General features: G+C 37.8%; 1 protein-coding gene across 5 annotated transcripts in view; it reads right to left on the bottom strand.

Annotated features, from left to right (window-relative positions):
• Window positions 1–12,425, bottom strand: part of LOC100032987 (disintegrin and metalloproteinase domain-containing protein 18) — a 192,919-nt gene that overhangs the window by 149,993 nt on the left and 30,501 nt on the right. For 4 of the 5 annotated variants that reach the window (XM_007476372.3, XM_007476376.3, XM_007476373.3 and 1 more), the window contains 3 exons: window positions 5,472–5,527; window positions 1,610–1,688; window positions 12–88 (listed from right to left, as the gene is read on the bottom strand). In XM_007476372.3, coding sequence (XP_007476434.2) covers window positions 12–88; window positions 1,610–1,688; window positions 5,472–5,527 — 212 coding nt within the window. Of the gene's footprint in view, window positions 1–11; window positions 89–1,609; window positions 1,689–4,101; window positions 4,506–5,471; window positions 5,528–12,425 lie in introns of those variants that run through there. The other variant, XM_056813566.1, reaches the window with a different exon arrangement.

The following is a 12,425-nucleotide window of genomic DNA, read 5'->3' as shown; positions in this document are numbered from 1 at the left end:
ATATTCATAACCTGAGTCCAGAACAGGTGTTGAGCGTCACCAGTGATTTTGGAAAACCTGCAACATATCCATGGTAATTACACTGTATCTGAAAAACAGTACATACAAATTAGTTTGTTTCAAAACAATTTGTCAAGTATATCATTTTTTTCAGGTATTTCAAATGTTTCAGAAAATTAAGTACTGACAATCATGCAGGTAAGTTGGGTCATAAAAGGATCTGCCACTACATTGATGCCTCATATTGGCATGGAGGTGAGCCCAGGTTCTCAAAGATAGGCAAAGCCCATGTCCTCAGAGGTTGTAATCAAGCTGCAAAAAAAAAGTATTGGCCAAGCTGTATCTTTTTTACAAGGGTCAACCTAGCTAAATGTGTAAAAGCTTATTACCATAAGGTTGTCCACCAGATGATGAAGAATTTTGGACACAGCAACTTATGAATGTCATTTAGAAAGGTGTGGATACCCAAGGAGAACAAAGGAAAAGGAAAGGGTCCTATATGTACAAAAATCTTTATGGCAACATTTTTGTGGTGGGAAAGAATTGGAAATTAAACATATGTCAATCAACTGTAGAGTGGCAGAACAAGATGTGTTATACAATTGTAATGGAATAGTACTATGCTATAAGAAATGAAGAGCAAAATGGTTTCAGAAAAACCTGGGTAGACATATGAACTGATGCAAAGTGAAATGTGCAGAACCAGGAGAACACTGTACACAATCACATGAATGTACAATGATCAACAGTGAATGATATAGTTATTATGAGCAATATGATAATCCAAGATAATTCCAAGACTTATGATGAAAAATGCTATCTAATTCCAGAAAAAGAACAGAGGGAGTCTAAATGCAAATCAAAGCATTCTTTGGAATTTGGAGCTCAAAATTATAAAAATATTAAATGTAATGAAATTTTTTTATATATGAGAAAAAAAATAAAGTGAGGGAGAAGAAGATGAAAGATTTAGATCTGCATCAGTGGAAAAAGTTTCCATACTAATTCTATCACAGATCTTTTAGAACACTAACCAAGTGTGGATAGTACAAGAACAAATATGTTTTGCTAGTTCTTTTTACTTTATTATCTATCTATCTATCCACAGATATATATTTATATATGCCAACATAAGATGTTCCTAAGAAACTGGGAGCTTCTAGGTGTTTCAAAGTTTTGCCTCCCCTCAATGGTCAGTTCAAGGGATTTATCTTCAAAAATTCATATTTTTTATTATGCATTCTGTTCAGCAAAATAGACTATAACATCTCTACTCTTAAACAGCAAGTCCTCTTGAGTTGCTTTGACCCCCAAAATTCACAATTTAGTGGTCAACCTTCTGGTGATAAACTTTTCTAAATCTAACTAGATTGGTCTTTGAACTCATTCCTGAAACATTTCCACATTGATAGGATATGTGCTTAGTACAGCTTTCAAGAACCGAGAAGTATCTCTATTCCAAAAAGGTCTAGGAGGGACTTTGAAAGGCTATCATAGGCTAAAAAATATGTAAACCTGAGCTGTGAATATATTAATACATCTACTTTCAATTTTTAAACAGTATGATAAATATATATATATATATATATATTAAAAGATTAATTCTTACCATAACTTTTGAAGAAGAAGAATTTAAGATACCCTGTTCATTATATGTATAAATCATGAAATCCTGTGGTAAAAATAATCTAAAGAATATAAAAGAGAAATTTAAGTATTAAAACAACACCATGAATAACATTATTTACAATAAAAATGGACCTTAAACTGAATTCTTATCTCCCTTCCCACTTCCATTCCTACCCCTCAGAAGCTAAAAGTGGCACAAAATAAACCAGTCTTGATTTTCTCTATTGCTATCCTAAGTATATCCTTAGTGTTCTAGTTATCCTAATTACGTTTTTTGTTTTTGTTCTATACCTATGATTTCATCTTCTAGCAAATTTTGGATGTGGAAGTTCCCTATAGGCTTGTCTATAACTTGGCTGTCATCTTAATTAATTATCTAGGACGTTAAGAGTTTAAGTTTCATGCAAAAAAGTTAAAGCTAAGATACGTTAAGAATAAAGATTTGTATCCAGGTCTTCCTGACTCACAGGTTGCCCCTCTAACACCATTCTGCTTCTCAAGTTAGGTGCCTAAGGATGCAAGTGCATACTGTTTATAATACATAATGTTTATGGCTAGAGAGTTCAGTTGAAGGATTAGTTCAAATTCATAAAGCTAGTTAGATAGGTACAGAGCAGAGGATTATAGACTCTCAGGGCAGAGTTTTCTTTCAAATTGTGCTATGTATGTTTCTCATGCTAGACTACAGTAAAAAATAAAACATTTGTTCTACTTCTCAGGGTCATACATGTTGAGGAGTTCCCCAGTATGGAAACTATAGCTATGACAACAGATCATCAATTATTCTATAACTTCTATTTTACAACTCTTATGTACTAGAACACTAAGGTGGTGAGATCCCCAGAATCACAGAGTTAGTATATAAGAAAGACTAAGAAAGACTGCCCCTGCACCCAAATTATTCTGATTCTGGGGTCAACTTTCTTTCCATTTACCACACTCCCTCTATTATTATGTGCTGTACTTAAGGCTGAATATATTAAGGCCGAATCACCACACAGGTGCTAGGTTATAATGATTGTATTCATCAAATGCTTATTTATAAAACTTTGGTTCACAATTCAACCTGCAAAAATTTATATTTTAGGCTTATGATACATCTGAAAGGTAACTATTTGCCAGTTCTATTATTAAATCCCTTATTACAACTGTAATAGTTAAAATTAAATTATGAGGCTGCTAGAAGCTTTTATAACTTTATTACATCAAAGTAGTGATAGTAAAGAGAGGGAAATGTAGGAAAGAAGTAGAGAGTTGCTTAGCTTACTACTCTATTTTCTGCCATGATGGATTGAACCACCAACATGGGTTCTTCAGGTTCCAAGCTCCAACCAAAAGAGGCCGAACAGTCTCCTGGTCTCACTTATAAGCAGTTCTCTCTACCTCCTAGTTTTCCCACATCATATCTCAGAAACCAACCATAGTTCCTTAATTTGCTTGGCACTGCCAAAGGGCCTATGGGATCAGTTTCTCACCTCACTGGTTTCAACTTCCTTTCTCTAAGGGTTTGTCTATGCCTGCACATCTCAGTGGTCTTTGACCTATAGGTCACTTATTGACCAAAAAAGGCAACATAATGGATAGAGAGATTCCCTTTCAATAATTCCTCCCCCAACCCCCATGATTCTATTGGGAGATGAGCATGTTGAAATCTCCCCGATTGAGGGTTTGGGGAGATTAACATCCCTAGTCTCCCCAGTGAATCATTTCAAATAACCAACTTATACCTCTAAAGATTCTCTTACTAGAGGTGTATAAAATATTGTACCTTATCTAGAGGGAATTACAACCATTTGGGGATAAGAGAGAAATAAAAGAGAAAGAAAACAAAAACAATGACTGATAGATGCATTGACAAAAAGCTAATTAGGGGGCATTACCCTTTGGCATAAAAGTTTACACTCAGAATAAATTATATGTTCAACCCTCTTCATTTCAGTTCATTATATCTCAAGGTTCATTAGGGATCTTTTGATGCAGTGTGTGGTTTCCTCAGGTTTCCTTATGGCACCTTCTCCAAAAGATCTGCTTTCTTGATTCAGGGTGTTAGTAAGTTTCTTTTCCTAAAATTTCTCCAAAAGATTTTAAACCTTGGATTTTAGGATAATTATACAATCCCCTCGAGGAGGGTATTGACCAACACCAGAATCATCCTGAGATACATAGCTGAGTTATAGGGTATACGAATCAATTGTAAAAAGAAAACCAAACACACACACACACACACACGCACATATCTCAAAATCTTATTTGTATAAAATTAGGAGTAAATAAGAATAAACCTGTAACAGGTCCTTGAATCACCAGCAGGGCCCAATTAAAGTGATTTATGTCCTACAAACTTGCAGGACAATTTCAGCAATATTGCACTACCCAGTAGCAGCCAGGACTACAGAAAATTGCCATACTATAAAAGAGAAAGGACTAGATTCTAAAGTAAAAGGGAAGTATGATTCCTTGGTCTGATTTTACCTTCAATCTCAGGGATAGGGGAGCCAAAATGAAAGCCAAGGTAAGGTACTTGTAGGAAATTTGGCACAAGGAAGTCCTGTGTCTGAAGCTGTCAAACAGTTGCTTCCTTGAACCTCAAAACAAGTCCTTTGTCTTGGTGGAAATCCTCATCAATCCCACAAAGATTGTTGGTCTCCTTGACTTTGTGCCTCTTGGCACTGTGCAGTGGCTCTTTTGTGATCCCTTCTTCTGAAATCAGACACAATTATTAGTAAAAGTCCCATAATACTTAACAATCAATGGCAGGTTTCCATAGTCTAAAGCTTTTTGTATATGCATTGATATTAAGGCTAATAGATATTATAAACATCCTTCAAAATAATACTGATTCCATGTACTTCAAGTACAAAAAATAAGAAAGAAAAAATTCAAATATCCTATTGCAAATATAAAAAGAAAAATAATAATAAAAACTTTTTTTAAAATTCAAGAATTCAATGTCAGCCAAAACAGTGTCTAATTTGTCTATAGACTTTTATAATGGTATTATCTCCAGGCCAGTCATAGAAGGAGGGTACAAATAAAGACAATTGCATGTGACAGGATACAGTCAATCAGTGTTGATAGAAAGTACCCACTTACATGTGAGCAATGAATCCAAGAGTCCTTTTCTCCAAATTTGATAGCTGTTGGAGTGGTTAACAGTACTTAAAATGTACCTGCCCAGGCAAACTGAATTCCTCCAGTGTGCTGAAAGTTCTTTATGTATACCACATCTCCTGGGTATAGGTCATGGAGTGAGAAGTCTAGAGGTCCTGCTTGTACTACAGCTCCAAATTTATGGAGTTCTCTCAATTTAACCTGTAAGTCCTGTATATAAGAAGTAATAGAAGTGTCCTCCCCCCCACCCCAGAAATGATGTGTATGTAGGAGAAAAAAAGCTTAGCCTGTATGGGGGGATGTCCAAAAAGGATCTCAAATGGTAAGATGTGTAGATTTCCCCTGGGTCTGCTTTGAAGATAAAACAGAGAGAAGGGGAGAACTTTAGGCCATTTCAAGTGAGTCTCAGTGCACAATTTTCCAATCATATTTTTAAGATCTCTATTCCTTCTTTCTATTTGGCCTGAGTTCTGGGGGTGATAGGGTGCATAGAATTGGGGAGTGATCCCCAAACAAGAATTAATCTGAGACATCAGCTGATCCCCTATGACCAGAAAAGCTTTTGATGATGTCAAACAAAGCAACATAATGGAGAGATTCCCTTCCAAGACAACCAAATTTGGATGAAAAAGGCCAAAAATAATAAATTGATATTTCATTCTCAATAACAAAAACTAAAAAAACTGAGAACAATCAGAATTCTAAAAATTGTAAACAAAAAAATTACGTACTGTTTTTGAAGATATATAGTATGTGGTTTTCCTTCTATTGTAATAATATATGCCACCTATAATAAGAGAATAGAAGATGGTAGGCAATAAATAGTAAATAAGAAACTTATGACATATAATTCATTATTTTTCCTACCAAATTCACTAAAAATGGGTATTCTCATAAATATTTTATACAGATTTTATTATATATACTTATTATGTATACAATCTTTATAGAATATAAATTTCTAAAAAATAAAAATAATAGCATTGTTAATATTAATGACTTATCATAATATTTTATTAAAGCATAAATTCTCAGAGATGGCAAGGGATTCAGAGGTCATCTAGTCCAACCCAAAAGTTAATAAGACTACCTCCTTTAAAACATACTCAAAAAGTCATGTCACATGACCAACAATCTGACTTTGTCCAATCTTTAATAATTAATATGATCATTTCTAATTCCCCAGTTGCCAGTAAGTCTGACTTTATCAGACATCTCAGGATATAGTTAGGGCTTGTAAATTTATAGAGTCAAAGAGATAGTTCTCTTGGCACTATGCTTACTTCTTGTGATACAACTAATAATAATCTTTCATCTTTATAATGCTAGCCAATTAGATGGTTTCTATTATGTCCTTTGTTCTATGCTTATAAAAATGTATTGCACTCTCAACTTAGGGTCTCTTGGACAGAGGAAAGGCCATTAGACCTATCCTATATCATCAGGTCACATGTCCTTTATTATAAATGATGTCACTGTGAATGACTTATTCTCAGCAATGCAGTGATCAAAGACAATCTCAGAGACTCATGATGAAAAATGTCATTTGTCCTCAGAGAAAGAAGTGATGAAGTCTGAAGACAAACTGAAATATACTATATTTCACTTTCTTCTTTTTCTTTTTGTTTGACATCTCTTCCACAAAATGACTAATATGGGAAAATGCTTTACATGATTGCATATGTAAAATCTATATCAGATTGCTTGCTGTCTTGGGGAGGAGGAATATTAGGAAAGAGGAAGAGAATTTAAAACTCAAAATATTTTGTGTTTATATTAAGGCTTTTTACATGTAACGAGGAAATAAAAATATTTTTTTAAATTATATCTAGTTTAAAGATTTCCTTGTTTACCTCTGTTAAATTCCAAATAAATCATAAAGAACACATTTTTTAAGCTTCAAGATGTCAAAGAGAGTACATAATATTGTTAGAAAACTATATATGGTTTAGAGATCACAAACAAAAGATACAAATCCAAAAGGAAATTTAATAATGAGATCCTAAATAGTAGTAGTCTCTCGGAAGCCGAGGATGACTATTGTCTTTGTGCATTATCATCTATTGATGTACCCTCATGTGGCTTTGAAGTCCAAAGACTGAGGCGCAGAGTTTGTGGCACATGGGGCATGGAATGCCAGTTGTTACGGGAGGTGCGGTTGTGGCCTGGTGTCGGTGTTCACGTGCAGTGGCAAGACGTCGACGTCGTTAATCTTCAAAGGTGGTGGCGGCATGGTTAATGTGGGTACGCCAGCTGCTTCTGTCAGAGGCAGCAAGTTCTAGTTGCTTTGGTGTAATGCCAGCCCACTTCAAGTTGGACTTTAGCTGATCCTTGAATCTTTCCTTTGGTCGGCCTTGTTTCCTGAGTCCAGCTGACAGTTCACCATAGAATACCTGTCTTGGTATTCGCTGTGGGTCCATGCGGATGACGTGTCCAGACCATCGTAGCTGGGTTTGGAGGACCATGACTTCGATGCTGGTGGAGTTGGCTCTGTTGAGGACTTCCTGATTGGTGGTTCGGTCCTGCTATCGGATCCTCATGATTGACTGGAGAGAACGTTGATGGAATTGCTCCAGCTGTTTCATGTGCTTCCGGTACAGGGTCCATGTCTCACAACTGTACAGGAGCGAGCTGAGGACCACTGCATTATACACTTTGAGCTTCGTCACAGTGTTTACACCACTGTGTTGGAGGACTTTGGAGTGCAGCCGCCCAAGTGCCTGGCTGGCCTTTTGGATCCTGGCATTGATCTCGTGGTCTAGGTACTCATCGTTGGCGATGGTGCTGCCCAGGTACTTGAAAGTGTTGACGTTGGAAAGCTGCGTGCCATCGATAGTTATGCACGGCTGGTTAGTTGGCCTCCCTGGTGCAGGTTGGAACAGCACCTCTGTTTTGCTGAGGCTGATAGTCAGGCCAAACAGTTTTGTTGCGGTAGAGAACCTGTCCACAATAATTTGAAGATGATTTTCTTGGTGGGCCATGAGAGCACAGTCATCTGTGAAGAGAGCTTCCAGGATGAGTCTCTCTGTTGTCTTTGTTTTTGCATTCAGGCGGCAAAGGTTGAATAGTGAGCCATCCAGTCGGTATTTGATGTAGACACCCAGGTCTAGATCCATCACAGCATGTCATAATACTTGGGTGAAGGATAGGTTGAATAGCACCAGAGCGAGGACGCAGCCTTGTTTTACGCCATTGGAGGTGTTGAAGCGGTTGGAAGTCTCTCCACCAAATAGGACTTCCCCTGTCATGTCGACATGAAAGAGCTGGATCAGTTTGACGAATTTTACTGGGCAACCGAGCTTGCTGAGGATCACCCACAATGCATCCCTGTTCACTGTGTCGAACGCCTTTGTCAGGTCTATGAAGACAATGTAGAGACTCAGGTTTTGCTCAAGGCATTTTTCCTGCACTTGCCTCACCATGAAGACCATGTCGATGGTGCTGCAATCTGGTGGGAAGCCGCATTGTGATTCAGGCAGGTTCTGCTCTGAGACAGATGACAAGAGTCTGTTGTAACACGGGTGAGGATCTTTCCAGCAGTGGAGAGTAGTGAGATGCCTCTGTAGTTGTCACAGGCTGCTCGTGTGCCTTTGTTCTTGTATAGGACTATGAAAGAGGCATCTCTGAGTTCTGAGGGCATGTCTTCCTCTTCCCATATGCTGGTCAGCACTATGTGAATGCCTGGAGCGCCTTTCCATTTAAGGCCTTGTACACCTTGGTTGGGATCCCGTCTTTACCGGGTGCCTTGCCTGCACTCATTTGTTAAATGGCTTTTTGGACTTCTTCTAATGAAGAAGGGATGTCAAGTTGCTTGATGATGCGATTTTAGGGGATCTGGTCAAGGGCCCTTTGGTCGACTGAGGAGGGTAGGTTGAAGAGCTGACTGAAGTGTTCTTTCCACCTGTTGCTGATGCCTTTTTTGTCTTTTATGAGAGTGTCACCATCAGAGGATAGCAAGGGGGCAGTGGCAGATTTTAATGGCCCATAATAAATAATGAGTTGCTAAAAGAACAAATCATGGGAACAATGAATGATTATATAATGGTGAAAATTAATTTAAATTTCTGGGATGTAATTAAAACAGTCCTCAAAGGGAAAATCAAATCCTTACTATTATACATTAACAACATAGAAAAAAAAGATTATTAACAAACTAAATGGGCACTTAAAAACCAACAAATAAATAAAAAATACAAAAGAAGTAACACAAATTTAGGAGTGAAATGGATAACTCGAAACAAAACATAGAAATGATAAAACTAAATCTTGGTTCTTTTAAAAGACTAATAAAATCAATAAACTCTTAGCTACTCTGATGTGTAATTAGGCTTTGCTCCCCAAAACTCTCTTTCCCAGCTTCCCTTCTCACATTAAGTCCTTATGTTTTGGAGATAAAGTTGTGAGTGTAGCTCTGCCCTCCCTCTCTTTTCCCCTGATTGTGGGCTGTATGCCAGGCAGGAGAATCTACACACATGGGTTTACTTTTTGTTAGATAATTAGGTTTGAACTTCTATTTCTCTTAGTTTATTATCTTTCTACTTCAAGTGATTATTAATAAACCTTATAAAATATAATACTTGGAGTTATTGGACATTAATTTAAAATGTACAGATTAAAAACAAAGCAGAAAATCAAATCAATAAAATAGCAAGTGACAAAGTAAAGTCAGTTAAGTCAGAAGAAATAAAAAGTATAATTAAAACATATTATGCAGTTATATGCTAACAAAACTGAGAACACAAGAGAATTTTAAGTAACAACATCAAAAATATAAAATGCCCAAATTGTTATTTGTTGTCCTTTGTACTCAAGGAACAAAATTGTATCACTCTCCAATACAAACTTTAATTCTCTACCACCACAGTTCAGGCACTAATATCCTATGAGAACATTTGGTGTGGAGACATGTCTAAATTTGAGCATCTTCCCTTTCATTTGAGCTACTACAATTCTGCTTTGCTCACAGAGCACAGGGCCTTCTTTGATGTGGGCATGCCATGCTGTACAGTCTTGTGCCAGTGTCTCTCATGTCTCATAACTTAAGAGGGATTTTGTATCTCTTCTTCTTACCTTCATGTGAGCACTAGTCCTGTGTGAGTCCTCCATAAAACAGTCTTTCAGCCAAATGTATGCATGGTATTCAAATGTGGCCAGCCCATCAGAGTTATGCTATCTACAGAATTTTAATGCTTAGCAGTTCAACTCAAGAAAGGACCTCAGTGTCTAGAAGATTATGTTGCCAGGTGATCTTCAGAATCTTTCTAAGATGATTTAAATGGAAATGATTTAATTTCCTAGGATGGTGCTAGTTTACTGTGTCCAGGTTTCAAAGGTATTCAACAATAAGGTCAGGACAGTGGCTCTGGTGACTTTCAGTTAGATAGGCAGTTTAATATCTCCTCTCCCACACTTTCCTTCAGAGCCTCTAAAATACTAAACCACCTTTGGCAAAGACCTCATCTTCTAAAGGTACATCTCTGGAAAGTATACTCCCAAGTTAAATAAATTTATTCACAGCAACTAAGATTTCTCCATTTCCTATAACCAATGAATGGTTCCACACATGGACAGTGTGTTGTCTAATGAAGAACATATTTTCTTGGTGTTAACTGTCAGGCCAAAATTAGCACAAGCAGCAAAAAAACAATCCATACTCTTGAATCCCAGCCTCAGAGGCTATATGGAGTGTGTGATCATCTGCAATAAAAGGGGAGAGGGGGGGGCGCGAGTCAAGATGGCTGCTTAGACTCCGCCAAAGTCTGGATCTGTATGAAAACTTCCACACCAATCCAAAACAGAATGCTTTGAGGGGAAAGAAAACCAAATCTAACAACAGGTCAGAGCTGGGGGACCCTCCTGCTGGATTCAATTTAAAAGGTGGGCAAAAAAAAGCCTGGATTCTCAAGATTAAGGAAAAGAAAGAAGGAAGGTCCCAGGATCCCTTCCCCACCTACTGTGCTGAATCTCTGGATGAATCTCAGTCTCTGTAATCTCAGGGTGAGGGCTCTAGCCTGGAGAGAGTGCCTTGCTGACACAGTTGTGCCAGGCTCAGGGTGCTGAGCAGTCGGCAGGGAGGCATCTGGAGGAGAAATGTGGAGAGGGCAGTCTAGTTGCAGCCAAAAGGCTCCATCTTGCCCCCCACCTTCTCAAGGTTTTGGCCTCAGGGCACATCCAGCTCCAAAGATAAATTCCACCTTGGCTTAAACTTATCAATAAGGCAGATAAGAAGCCTACAGAGGGCAGGGAAGCTCAAGCTCCAACATCTCTTCCCCACTGACTGTGCTGAGAGCCTTGCTGACTAAGCTCCCAGGGCAAAGGTTGCAACCACTACAGAACACCTTGTAACAGGGTGGGAAGCCCAGCTCCCTTCAGCCCCCATACCTTCACCTATACCTGCAGCTTCTGCTGCCAGTTGGAGAAGATCTGACCTCAGGGCTCATTCATACTCCATCAGCCTAATCTAGTCAATTAGCAGAGCAGTAAAGTCACCCTGTCAGGACAGAAAAGGTTGTTTACCCACTCTCCCTACACTTTAGTCTTGATTTGTAGCCTTTTTGGGTTAACCAATTTACTATCAGAGAGGTAGCTGACCTTGATGCCATTTTCAGCCTTACTGAAAGGACCCAGCATCACTGAAAAAATCATGCTAAAAAGTGTAGGAGTGAACTGGAAATTGAGGGGATTTCTATCAGTTGGAAAAAGGCTGGATGAATATGATTGTGGTGAAATGCTACTGTCTCCTAAAAAAAAAAAAACGATAAGCAGGTATGAAGATTGGATTTAGCTATCTCCTGATTGTAACAATGAAGGTACTTAGCTCTTCCTTTATAGTGAAGCTAGAATTGTAATCCACAATCTATTTTTAGATTTTAATCTACAAAAAGTACAGTATTTTAAGTATACCTACCCATTTTAACCACAAAAAGGTATAACTACAAAAGGTAAACTTACCAAAAAAGGTGTTAAGTAACTCAAAAAGATATAATCTAACCAAAGAAGGTGAGAACTAAAGAGTGGACAGTCCTGGAGAAAAGCATCTGCTGTGATTGGTAGATTTGAAATTTAGGAGAGGTGGCACAAGAGAAAGAGATTCTTTAAAAAGAGGATGAAAGGCCAGAAGAGAGATATATTCAATTCGAGTTTCGAGTTGGATGAAGGATCTCTGACTCAGAGTTGGACTCAGAGGAAAGACTGGAGACAAACACTTGAGGAGTGACTGGAAGACAGACACCCAGACTTTTTTTTCATTTAGATGGTCATCCTTGGTGAGTGAAAGGCTAACTTAGTGACCCGCCTTTCTGGAGGCGTGATGCCTCCAGGAAAGGCCCTTCGTTTTGAGACTCTCTTCCCTTAGCAGGGGCTTAGAAATTTCTAACTGGCTCAGAGGAAGCTGGAGTTTTCTCTCTCTCTCATTCCTTAATATCTTCCCTCTAGTGTAAATAAACTACCATAAATTCATTTTACTTTAGTAATTCATTTTGGATTTAGAAATTTAAATCCCTGATGACAACCTATTATATATTCAGAGTCCAACCACAAATAAATTTAACACAGGTTAATGTTTTTTTTATAAAGTAATGAAGAATGAAATGAGTAGAACCAAGTGAACATCATATGCAGCTACGGAATTAATATTTAAAGAATTTGTGAATGCCCACCTTCCAAGAATGAACTGAAAAACAGAA

Source organism: Monodelphis domestica, chromosome 1, assembly GCF_027887165.1.
Source record: "Monodelphis domestica isolate mMonDom1 chromosome 1, mMonDom1.pri, whole genome shotgun sequence".
NCBI classification, from domain to species: domain Eukaryota; kingdom Metazoa; phylum Chordata; class Mammalia; order Didelphimorphia; family Didelphidae; genus Monodelphis; species Monodelphis domestica.
This window is presented reverse-complemented; position numbering and strand designations above follow the sequence as displayed.